General features: G+C 40.9%; 1 protein-coding gene across 4 annotated transcripts; it reads right to left on the bottom strand.

The window, feature by feature from the left end:
- Positions 1-280: 280 nt before the first annotated feature.
- Positions 281-12,169, bottom strand: LOC116172281 (integral membrane protein GPR155). 4 transcript variants are annotated; one of them, XM_031489462.1, is made up of 13 exons: positions 12,023-12,169; positions 9,941-10,064; positions 9,578-9,867; positions 9,217-9,527; positions 9,049-9,170; positions 8,020-8,185; positions 7,731-7,970; positions 7,475-7,683; positions 7,278-7,417; positions 1,711-1,990; positions 1,466-1,664; positions 1,116-1,417; positions 281-1,069 (listed from the first exon to the last, which is right to left on the bottom strand). In XM_031489462.1, the coding sequence occupies exons 2-13, from the start codon at positions 10,012-10,014 to the stop codon at positions 871-873; spliced, it is 2,532 nt and encodes an 843-aa protein (XP_031345322.1). In that variant the 5' UTR covers positions 10,015-10,064; positions 12,023-12,169; the 3' UTR covers positions 281-870. The 4 variants fall into 4 exon arrangements, with proteins under 4 accessions (XP_031345322.1, XP_031345324.1, XP_031345323.1 ...); XM_031489464.1 differs by lacking the exon at positions 12,023-12,169 and adding an exon at positions 11,788-11,937; XM_031489463.1 differs by lacking the exon at positions 12,023-12,169 and adding an exon at positions 11,694-11,932.
- Between the last annotated feature and the right edge of the window lie 892 nt (positions 12,170-13,061).

Genomic DNA, 13,061 nt, shown 5'->3' with positions numbered 1-13,061 from the left:
GCTGAAGATAGTAGGTAACAAATTCCAGGATGCTCGTATATAAGAGTTTCAGAGAAAAACTGAACAGCTGTAAGAGGATTTTAATGTTCCAAACGGATCCTACGGAAAAAAAATGGGGGGAAGAAAAACAAGAACGATATAGTAAAACAAAAGGAGAAAGATGGCACAAATAAAATAACGAATCCTAAATTACCAAAATATGCGGGATGGGATACGCGTCCATTTTAGTTCCCAGTGAGATGGACACAGGATTTTTTTCAGGAGTCATCTTTCAATGATATCCAGACTTTATTATTTTTATTAGACTTCATAAATACATAAAGAATCATCGGCTTCGTGAGAAATGTCAATGTAATGGCCGTATACATTGAGATCTCGTATAGCTAGCCGAAATACTAAAACTTCAACAATTTGCAAATCAGTACAAAACTTGAGAATATTTACAATAGTCAACTGTCATTTTATTATCCATAAATCACAACCTTATTAGTACGTATCGCGTGCATGCACCATATTAAGCCATTTGTGCTAAATGATATATACATTGATTACGGCAAGGAGATCACACATGCCGTCATCCGCATGTGTTACCCCCTTGCATCTCCGTCTCGAATCTCTATGGCACATACACTTAAAGTACAATCATCCCTTCACGATTAAAAAGAGAAATTTGTACCCAAAACGAAAAACTAACAAGCATTTTTGAGATTCACGATTTATCACGCGCTCTCTTCTAATCGGTAAAAGTAACAAAAAAAATATACAAAAATATGCTCTGTCGGACAAACAATCACAAAGACTCTTTGGTTTGATAAAAGCGACAATAACGTGCATCGCAAATTTGGTTACCGAACCACGTTGGTAGGCATTTTACAAGCAATTAAATTTGTACAGCAAGTTTCTATCGTGAAAATGATAAACGCCGTTAATGTGCTTAAGAACTCTACCCTCGATCAAATGCCGAGCGTAATTAACGGCCTCGGTCCGGTCGCGCGCCAACCCCACCTCGATTAACCAATCGGCGAACCTCCTCCCCGAGAAAACATTTCTATATACCTTTATCCTCCATCTGTAACGAGAAAGGGTGAGTTAACCGCGGCACCGGTCCTAACTACCGTTTATCCCTGGCGATCTGCTCTTTGCACTTCTGCAGATGGTGAGTGGTGAACTGGTCGCAGATCGTCTTCGTTTCGGCGCCAAGCTCGTGCCACGAGGGCAGGTTCAGTTTGTTCGCGCCGAACCAGAGCTTCCGCCATAGGTCGAGTAGCGGCAGCGCGATCTCCTTGGTGTTCGTGCCGAAGATCGCGAAGACGATGATGCTCTGCCCGAAGTTGAGGGCGGCGTCTAGGAATGCCAGTTCGACGTAGACGCCCGACATTTTGTCCATGACCAGCGTCCATATGGACAGGGCGAGTCCCTAAAAACACCTCGCGATCGGTTCCTCTCGGCCAACGCGATAACTTACGACAAACGTGGAGCACAGCAGCAGTATGAGTAAGACCGTGTGCTTGAAGATCTGCGGGTCGTGACTCTCCGGCTCCTCTTCGATGTATTCGACGTCGTTGCTGATCTGTTGCTGGTACTGTTCGACTAGATCGCGACAGTGCTCCCTCTGCGGTCCTTGACACGCGTAGTGCGTCGGACATAGGCCACTACCGGCCGGCCTAAGACAAAGGATGGTCAAGCCGAACCCGCCACCGACTTACCTACAATGCGGGCGAATCCCCGAGCAAGTCTTCGATGTCGACGACCGGACCGTCGGTGTTCTCCTCGCAGCATCCCTCCTGGATCGTCGGAAGCGCGCACGATCTGGTCTTGCCGTCGCAGCTTCCGCAGCTGCTGTTCTGAAGCGAGGAGGTCGCCGCGTTGCCGTTGAGCGTTTCGGAACTTTCCGAGGTGTTAAACGTCGAACTGACGTCGTCGGCCAAGTCGCGATAGCGTGAATAATGGCGGCTGTACCTCTGGTGCAGTATTAAACAACCCACGGTTACTGAAATGGAGTAAGATAGCCACTCCTCATTACTCAGTTGCGGTAGGGGGAATTCTAGAGGCTGTGCCTTTATTTTCGCGTCACTTGGGGCAGTAGACCAACTGCGCGCATGCGCAAAATTATTATTATTACTGAAAAATATGTTCCGGTTTGTGATGATAAATTCTGCTAATAAAAATAAATGGAACGCGCATGCGCAGAATTAACTTTCATGATTGCGGAGATTGTACTGGAATTGTGACGTTAAACGCAAATTGCGCATGCGCAGATTTTTTATATTAAGGTAGGTAATGAAAGTGGCACGCGCATGCGTAGAATCAAAATTCCTAAAATTCTGACTGTAAGTCATACTAGTAAACAATTGAACTCGCATGCGCAGAATCAACTCCCCCCCCCCCGCCCCCCCCTTAAATTACCTACCAATTTACCATTTTAAAAACAAGAATTCTTAAGTTTTCTGTTTTCATTCGTAACTTTCCTGAGGTTTCCATCTTCAGATTCCAGTTTTCTTACTCTATTATTCGGAGTCTAGATTAAACTTTTCACTTTCTAATCTTCAGATAACAGCCTTTATTTTCATTATTCCACTTTTAAGTATCCAGATGTAGAATTCTAAATTCAAAGATTCCAGTTTCCCAAGTTTCTGGAACTAGCTTCCAAGATTCACATTCTAGCTCAAAGTTTCAGATTGTAACTCCAATTCCAGGATTCCAATTTCCAAATGACATTATTTTTCAGTTTCAGAATCACAATTTCCAGATTAGTTTCTCTTTTCTAGTTTTTGGATCTCATTTTCCATTTTTAAGATTTCAGAATTAGGTTTCCAACATCCAACTTACGGGATTCATGGCATACTTTTGAGCTCTCAAGTTTTAGTTTCCAGTTGTGGTGGTCGCTTTAGGATTAAAAATGTATTTTTCAACAATTCTGAAATCTCGAAAATGCTGACGGCTAAATGTCAAACGTTCCCAAGGTTCTAAACATCCTGAAGGTTCTGAGAACTCTGAAACCTTTTTTAAGGCTTTCCAGGATTTGAAGAGTGAGGACTTAAAGGTTATCGAAACCCATCAATATTTTCTTAGTTTTCAAAACCTTGACAGCTCTAAAATCTCAAAAATACTGACGGCTGAATGTGAAACGTTCCCAGGGTTCTAAAGATCCTGAAGGTTCTGAGGATCCTGAAACCTTTTTGAAGGCTTTCAAGAATTTGACGAACGTTTCTAGGGTCCTACAGGATCTGGCACCTTTTTCAGGGGTTTCAATAATTTGACGACGGAGGACTCTAAAGGTTATCGAATCCATCAACATTTTCTTGGTTTTCAAACCTTGACATTTCAGAAATCTCGAAAATACTGACGGCTAAATGTCAAACGTTCCCAGGGTTCTAAAGATCCTGAAGGTTCTGAGAACTCCGAAACCTTTTTCAAGGCTTTTAAGAATTTGACGACTGGGGACTTGAAAGGTTATCGAAGCCGTAAATATTGTCTTGGTTTTTAAACCTTGACAGTTCAGAAATCTCGAAAATGCTGACGGCTAAATGTCAAACGTTCCCAGGGTTCTAAAGATCCTGAAGGTTCTGAGTACTCCGAAACCTTTTTCAAGGCTTTTAAGAATTTGAACACTGAAGACTCTAAAAGGTTATAGAAGCCGTCAATATTTTCTTGGTTTTTAAACCTTGACAGTTCAGAAATCTCGAAAATACTGACGGCTGAATGTCAAACTTTCCCAGGGTTCTAAAGATCCTGAAGGTTCTGAGAACTTCGAAACCTTTTTCAAGGCGTTTAAGAATTTGACGACTGGGGACTCGAAAAGTTATCGAAGCCGTCAATATTTTCTTGACTTTTAAACCTTGACAGTTCAGAAATCTTGAAAATGCTGATGGCTGAATGTCAAACGGTCCCAGGGTTCTGAAGATCCTGAGGGTTCTGAGAACACCGAAACCTTTTTTAAGGCTTTTAAGAATTTGACGACTGAGGACTCGAAAGGTTATCGAAGCCGTCAATATTTTCTTGGTTTTTAAACCTTGACAGTTCAGAAATCTCGAAAATACTGACGGCTGAATGTCAAACTTTCCCAGGGTTCTAAAGATCCTGAAGGTTCTGAGAACTTCGAAACCTTTTTCAAGGCGTTTAAGAATTTGACGACTGGGGACTCGAAAAGTTATCGAAGCCGTCAATATTTTCTTGACTTTTAAACCTTGACAGTTCAGAAATCTTGAAAATGCTGATGGCTGAATGTCAAACGGTCCCAGGGTTCTGAAGATCCTGAGGGTTCTGAGAACACCGAAACCTTTTTTAAGGCTTTTAAGAATTTGACGACTGAGGACTCGAAAGGTTATCGAAGCCGTCAATATTTTCTTGGTTTTTAAACCTTGACAGTTCAGAAATCTCGAAAATACTGACGGCTGAATGTCAAACTTTCCCAGGGTTCTAAAGATCCTGAAGGTTCTGAGAACTTCGAAACCTTTTTCAAGGCGTTTAAGAATTTGACGACTGGGGACTCGAAAAGTTATCGAAGCCGTCAATATTTTCTTGACTTTTAAACCTTGACAGTTCAGAAATCTTGAAAATGCTGATGGCTGAATGTCAAACGGTCCCAGGGTTCTGAAGATCCTGAGGGTTCTGAGAACACCGAAACCTTTTTTAAGGCTTTTAAGAATTTGACGACTGAGGACTCGAAAGGTTATCGAAGCCGTCAATATTTTCTTGGTTTTTAAACCTTGACAGTTCAGAAATCTCGAAAATACTGACGGCTGAATGTCAAACTTTCCCAGGGTTCTAAAGATCCTGAAGGTTCTGAGAACTTCGAAACCTTTTTCAAGGCGTTTAAGAATTTGACGACTGGGGACTCGAAAAGTTATCGAAGCCGTCAATATTTTCTTGACTTTTAAACCTTGACAGTTCAGAAATCTTGAAAATGCTGATGGCTGAATGTCAAACGGTCCCAGGGTTCTGAAGATCCTGAGGGTTCTGAGAACACCGAAACCTTTTTTAAGGCTTTTAAGAATTTGACGACTGAGGACTCGAAAGGTTATCGAAGCCGTCAATATTTTCTTGGTTTTTAAACCTTGACATTTCAGAAATCTCGAAAATACTGACGGCTAAATGTCAAACGTTCCCAGGGTTCTAAAGATCCTGAAGCTTCTGAGAACTCCGAAACCTTTTTCAAGGCTTTTAAGAATTTGACGACTGGGGACTTGAAAGGTTATCGAAGCCGTAAATATTGTCTTGGTTTTTAAACCTTGACAGTTCAGAAATCTCGAAAATGCTGACGGCTAAATGTCAAACATTCACAGGGTTCTAAAGATCCTGAAGGTTCTGAGTACTCCGAAACCTTTTTCAAGGCTTTTAAGAATTTGAACACTGAAGACTCTAAAAGGTTATCGATGCCGTCAATATTTTCTTGGTTTTTAAACCTTGACATTTCAGAAATCTCGAAAATACTGACGGCTAAATGTCAAACGTTCCCAGGGTTCTAAAGGTCCTGAAGGTTCTGAGAACTCCGAAACCTTTTTCAAGGCTTTTAAGAATTTGACGACTGGGGACTTGAAAGGTTATCGAAGCCGTCAATATTTTCTTGGTTTTTAAACCTTGACAGTTCAGAAATCTCGAAAATACTGACGGCTGAATGTCAAACTTTCCCAGGGTTCTAAAGATCCTGAAGGTTCTGAGAACTTCGAAACCTTTTTCAAGGCTTTTAAGAATTTGACGACTGGGGACTCGATAGGTTATCGAAGCCGTCAATATTTTCTTGGTGTTTGAACCTCGACAGATCTGAAATCTCGAAAATGCTGACGGGTGAATGTCAAACGTTCCCAGGGTTCTGAAGATCCTGACCGTTCTAAAAACTCTGAAACCTGTTTTCAAGACTTTCAAGAATTTGACGTCTGAGGACTCTAAAGGTTATCGAAGTCGTCAATATTTTCTTGGTTTTTAAACCTTGACAGTTCTGAAATCGTGAAAATGCTGACGGGTGAATGTGAAACGTTCCCAGGGCTCTAAAGATCCTGCAGGTTCTGAGGATCCTAAAACCTTTTTCAAGGCTTTCAAGAATTTGAAGACTGAGGACTCTAAAGGTTTCCGAATTTGTTAATATTTTCTTGGTTTTCAAAAACCTCGACAGCTCTGAAATCTCGAAAATGCTGACGGCTGAATGTGAAACGTTCCCAGGGCTCTAAAGATCCTGAAGGTTCTGAGAACCCTGAAACCTTTTTCCAAGGCTTTCAAAAATTTGACGACTGAGGACTGTAAAGGTTATCGAAGCCGTCAATATTTTTGTGGCTTTCAAACCCTCGACAGTTCTGATATCTCGAAAATGCTGACAGCTCAATGTGAAACGTTCCCAGGGTTCTAAAGATCCTGCAGGTTCTGAGGATCCTGAAACCTTTTTCAAGGCTTTCCAGAATTCGAAAGCTCCAAAGTCTTGAAAACCGAGGTCTGTAGACCGAAGATTTTCGACATCATCGATGCTTTCCTATGATTATAACGTCTTTTGAAGATTATAAACAATGATTGTGAGCATCTACTAGACCTTCAGGGTTATCAAGCCTGTGAAAACAACACTTTGAAACCTCTCGAAGGTCCGATGAATTTGAAAAGTTTGGATCTAAATAATTTGAAGATCTTGAAGGCTACGAATGGCGTTTTTTCGAAAATCTTGAGAACTCTAATGACTCAAAGCCCTTGTGTTATTAAAGTTCCACATTCTCCGAAGACCCTTATAACTGTAAAATCTAGGCTGAAGGCTCTCACGACCTTCAAGCTTTACGCTTACAGTTTCCAAGTTAACTATTCCAGAATCCGCAATCACATCTTCCATATTTTCAGATTCTGGTTTGCAATTTTCTGATTAGTTTCTATGTTCCACTTTTCGCGGCCCACCTTCCATTTTTAAGATTTCAGAATGAGGTTTCCAACGACCAGCTTTAGGATGAAAAATGTTCCGAATGTTTATTTTGTTCAGTGTACGAAAATTTACGCATGTACCGCTTCATAGCGAACATGAACTAAAATATGTCTAGCGATAACACGAAATGTATTGAGGAAAGCGAGCACGGTTACCACGATGTCTTCGAAAAAATTTTACAATGACCATTGGAGGGCGTTTTGACCCATCCCCCCGCCCGCTACCTACCCCAAAGTCCATAGCGAGAATGTAAAAAATGCGTTTTTTATCTTTAATGACACGGGTAAATTAGAGAACGGGCATGCAGAGAGTTATAGGATTTCTGCAGCCCTGTACTAGTGCCCTGAAACGGTTTACTCCAAATCAAATCGACAAAACTTACTTATAAAGCATGACGTCAGCAACAACACCGCCACAACCGCCTGTCCCGCTCCGTATATGAAATTGGGATTACGCTTGTCGTATGACACCGAGTTTTCCTTGTCTAGAAGTAAAAAGAGAGCGGAGAGCGTCACCGGCAGGCTGGCAAATGACGCAACTGTAAATAGGCGTTTGCCACAAGAGCAAAGGACGACTTACCACCACCCGACTATCACGAACAGCGGTTGCAATTTTAGGACGTAACACAAACTGCGACACTGCAACAGTAGCAGCGTGATCGCCAAGAACGACGTCCAAATTCGCGAGCTGTAGACGCCCGTCGTGACCAGGGCGAACTGCAGGTACGCCGACCACCCCTCCTTCTCGTTCAGCGTGTTCCACAGAATTGCGCCGAGACAACTTAAGAACTGAAAGAAAACGGTGAGCCACCGTCGACGCGCGCAATCTGACCCACCTGCGAGAGGACCAAGCACGTGGTGATGCGATGAGGGACTCGGTTGATGCGTTTGGTTATGAAGAAGACGGCGATTATCCAGACGCAGGCGATGAGACCGGCGATGCTAACGTCGAAGGTGAAGGCGTCCAGCTTGACGATGTAGTCGACCGGATCGGTATTCGTGAGCGTAATCATTTTCGCCGAGATGAACATCAAGGGGGCGCTGATGAACGTGCAGATTACCATAGCCGTCGCGATCTGAAATCTACCAATCACAGAGAAACTCAAATCGGCTCGCTCTACAAACCAAATCGACGTCCAGGTTGTACTGGGTCGCGAAGACGAAGACGGTGGGCGCCGCCGGGATCGTCCCGTACAGAAACCCGTAGGTGCTCCAGTCGACGGTTTCGTTGGTGTCGGAACCAACGCGCAGTAAGCTTACCACCTCGCGAATAACCAAGGGGAGGACGAGGCTGAAAACCGGTCCGTTGAGTTGGAGTACCAATGAAGTATGTCTGACCATACTATAATTTTCTGCTCTTATGATGACCTTGACCCAAGGTCGTGTTACTAGATTTTGGCCTTGGATTCTGGATCAAGGTCGTGGTCTGTGAGTTTCCGGTTACGTACATATGGAGGGACCTAGTTTTATAGTGCAAGGTCGTACCCTGGGATTTCCCCGACAAATAGCTACGTAACAAAGGAGTGACCTTGTTTTGAGGTGCAAGGTAGTGGCCTGGGTTTCCCAGTACTGTAACTAATGTGTGACTTTGGTGAAGCGTTATGCCATAAGGGTACTTTTGCATTCGGAACCATATCATATACCCCAAATATTTTTTTGTTTTGCTTGAACGCTTTTGCTTTTTTCTTCTTTGTAAAATTTGAAATGCATAATTTGTCATTTCGTAAGAGTAGGGTTTCTCTTTTGGTTATCCAAAATTACCCTTTTAGCATCATTGCGCTATCTTCACCAAGGTCACACTTTGGTTACAGTACTGTGAAATCACACGTCACGGCCTTATTCCTCAAAACAAAAGCATTTCTTGGTGACTTTTTGCAGAAGAAATCCTAGGACACAACCTTGCACCATAAAACAAGGTTACTCTAAAGTTACGTTACCAGAAAACCTCAGACCACGACCTTGGACTAAAATTTGCGCTTAGCACAACATTCACTGACAGGAAGGGGGGGGGGGGGGGATGGATGAGTTTTGATACAAAGATTTCCATGAGCTGAAGATTCCAGGAAAATTTGGAGACAAATGGGAAGATGAAAGCATATTGTACAGTCAGAAAATGGATATTTCAACATTGGTACTCCAACTAGAAGTACTTACAGTTTGGCCACAATTAAAATACCGGGAGCGACCAAGGTGGGTCCTCTCAGCTTGTGCACCTTACCGACCATTCGCAAGCCGAGCAAAAACAGGGCGCTTGCCGAGAAGGCCGATCCTAACGCCTGGGGCGGACAGGTTAGCTTTGCATTTATTCATCGGGCTACTTACGTCCAAAATTTTAGCCAAGAACAGAGGAACATCGTGCTTAAAAATCCAATTCCCCAAAATCCCCAAGAGGGTCATCACCACGATCGGATTGGTGAAGATACTTTTCGTAATGGAGACGACAAGTCGGCAGCGCTTCTCATTCTGCGCCGATGCGCCATCGCCCAGTCTCAAAAGCGGCTCACTCTCCGTTCGTTGCTTGTTAATCTCCAAGAGAATGTAGCCGACCGGATTCAGAATGGCCAAGTTGATTGGGGCCACTAAATAAAGGTAGGAGGCGTACTCGGGGTGGGAATCCTTGTAAAGCGCCGCAACTGAAAGAGGGAGGTCAGCCGAGCGACCCCCCAACCGAGGTGATACTTACCGATCGGGTACCCGATCGCGAAGTCGTTGCTTTGCGTGCAGAAGATCGCGAAGATTCCCGCGCGGCCGAGGTTGATCGGCCTCCCCACCAAAATCGTTACGATTATCACAGAGAAAAATACCACGCTTTTCGCTATAAAAATCGAGGCGAGGAACATCCAATTAACGGAGGACAGGTCGAGTCTGGCTAGCGACATGAAAATTAAGGAGGGCAAGGCGAAGGTGCCCACGAAAGTGTTTATGCCCTTCGATTCGGTTTCAGATATTAAATTCATTCTTCCCGCGAAATACCTGGGGGCGTTACGAATTGCAGGGGGCGTTACGAATTGCAGGGAGCGAGGGAGGAGGGAGAGAGGGTACTTACCCGCAAATAATGATAACGAAGCATGCCGCCAGGGCGGGGTACAAGTTGTCGATTGAAGCGCTTGAGTAAGTCATTGTGGCCGTTTTGGTTTCGTCTCAGCGTAAAAGTGATGGCATTGTGCGATCTGAAACAGTACAGTTGGTATGGCAACGAAAATGTAGGTGCAAAATAAAAGGTATTCCTAAATCAAACCTTGAGGCACCTCCATTGAAAATGTTTTGAAAATGTGTAGAACACAGTATGTCAAAACTGTTTCCCCCAAAGGATACACCTCTTTGAAAATACATAGCAACCATTGGAAATTTGTAGAAATTTTTGAAGGTATGTGGGATCTACTACTTTTGAAGCGAGCTTTGAAGTGTATAACAGAATAACTACAAAATTTCAAAAATTGTGGAAATGTTTTGAAAATGTGTCAAAAATGTTTCACTTAAAGGATACATCTCTTTGAAAATACATAGCAACCTTTAGAAATATTTTTGGAAATTTTTAAAGTGTGTGGGATCTACCACCATCGAAAAGTATAACTACCTACACAATTTCAAAAATTGTGGAAATGTTTTGAAAATGTGCCAAAAATGTTTCCCTCAAAGGATACACCTCTTTGAAAATACATAGCAACCTTTGGAAATATTTTGGAAATTTTTGAAAGTGTGTGGGATCTAATACCTTTGAAGTGTATAACTACAAAATTTCAAAAATTGTGAAATTGTTTTGAAAATGTGTCAAAAATGTTTCCCTGAATGAATACACCTCTATGAAAATACATAGCAACCTTTGGAAATATTTTGGAAATTTTTGAAAGTGTGTGGGATCTAGTACCTTTGAAATGTATAACTACAAAATTTCAAAAATTGTGAATTGAAAATGTGTCAAAAATGTTTCCCTGAATGAATACACCTCTATGAAAATACATAAGAACCTTTGGAAATATTTTGGAAATTTTTGAAAGTGTGTGGGATCTACTACCTTTGAAATGTATAACTACAAAATTTCAAAAATTGTGAAATTGTTTTGAAAATGTGCCAAAAATGTTTCCCTGAATGAATACACCTCTTTGAAAATACATAGCAACCTTTGGAAATATTTTGGAAATTTTTGAAAGTGTGTGGGATCTACTACCTTTGAAATGTATAACTACAAAATTTCAAAAATTGTGAAATTGTTTTGAAAATGTGTCAAAAATGTTTCCCTGAATGAATACACCTCTTTGAAAATACATAGCAACCTTTGGAAATATTTTGAAAATTTTTGAAAGTGTGTAGGATCTACACACCATCGATAAGTGTAACTAAAAAATTCAAAAATTTTGGGAATGTTTTAAAAATGTATAAAAAATGTTTCCCTCAATGGATACACCTCTTTGAAAATCGAGTTGAAAATACATAGCAACCTTTGGAAATATTTTTTTATTTTTAAAAGTGTGTAGATGACTTTGGAAATAATCTTGTGATATAAGTCGGAATTAATCTTGATCCCGAGATGTAAGTGAGGATTATTCTTAATCCCACGACTTCAGTCGGCATTATATCTAATCCTGACATCTCTAAAAAGCACTATGCGGGTCATTCTGTAATTGAGTACAGGCCTGTTGAGGGCCCAGAACAAGAGAGCGACTTTAAATAAACAAAATTAAGTTGGGGTTAGACTAGATACAATGCCGACTTATATCTCGGGTATAATCCCGACTTAGATGTCATGTTTAGATGTAATCCTCTCGTACATCTCGGGATTAAGTATAATTCCGACTTACCTACGTCTCAAGAATGCATAATTTGCACTCCCTTGTCTGTCCTATGCTTTCGTAACTATCTCTCCTCTTTCAAAGATAGTTTAAATTCAATTACCTAGGGCTGATCTAAAATCCCCCATACAATCACGTGTTTGCCTTCACGATAAGTGAATCGAAGCGATTACAGTACGGCAAATTATCATTGGCATACGAGAAGTACTGCTCGATTGGACTAAGCACAGACTGGGGCCCCTATTTGTTTCGGCTTTAAAGATGGGACATGGAAATGGAAAAACAATCGATTTCATGATGTCAACAGGTCAAAAACAAATGACAATAAAAATACGTACATGATCAATTCTCGTTGTTTTATTTGTTTAAAGCACTTTTGTCACTTAAGTCCCCTTATAAAACATCCCCCTTTGTCAAAATTGTCTTTCTTAAGGGAGATGATGTGAAAGTCAGCTGATCACAAGGATCAATAATTTGATTGAATGGGAATCGCTTTCCCATTGCTTAAAAAACGCATTTGATAAATGGTGCGAAACAGATGCTGTTTGTACAGTGGCGTACCTGTTGGGTATTTAATTTCCACATTTATTCAAAACAATACTTGAATAAATTCCAAGTGTTTGTCTAAATAATATGACCTTTATAGTTCTTAAAAACCACTGAAGATTACTCAAGATTTGTCACATGAACGTTACTAAAGCGAATAAAAGATTTTTGAAAGCATTTTAAGGATGTTCAAATGCTAAAAGCCAATTAAAAGCCTTAGATTCTTTCGTACGCTTTTGAAATTCTAATTCAAAAGTCTTTAAAGGCTCTCAAATAACAATTTTTTAAAGTTTTAAGAGATTTTTTTCATAAACTTTTGGAGAAATTTTAAAAAAATTCTTAGAAACTGTTAAGGTCTCTCAATAGGTCACGAAAGATTTGTAAATAATCTCAAAGACTTTTCAAGGTTCGGGTTATAAAATTATAGAAAGAATTATAGAATTACAGAAAAAAGAAAGCGGTGGAAACCATGAATTTTCTAAGTACAAATCGATTTTATTTAATGGTTCCTTATAACGACCTTTCATTGAAGGCTCTTTTTGAACGTAAATAGTCGGTTACCTTAACGTTTTTTTAACCATTAAAGGCCTAAAGGGTCTTAAAGGTTCTTAAGCGCAACCGAGTAGGTATTAAATATCCTCAATCAAAAAGGACACCCCTAAAAGCTATAACTTTTGGTCGATCAAGGTTCAAAGCTTTAAAGTATCTTCAAACCGCATAAAATCTTGCACTAAAGACCACAAAAGAGTGTTTTGGACCTTAAAAATTTGGCGACTTATAAAGACTTAGAATTGTCAAAGGTTTTTAGAGGTCATTATCTTTTATTAAACC

Source organism: Photinus pyralis, unplaced genomic scaffold (assembly GCF_008802855.1).
Source record: "Photinus pyralis isolate 1611_PpyrPB1 unplaced genomic scaffold, Ppyr1.3 Ppyr1.4_LG5, whole genome shotgun sequence".
Lineage (NCBI taxonomy): Eukaryota > Metazoa > Arthropoda > Insecta > Coleoptera > Lampyridae > Photinus > Photinus pyralis.
Note: the sequence above shows the minus strand (reverse complement) of the source record. Positions and strands in the feature narration are given on the sequence as shown.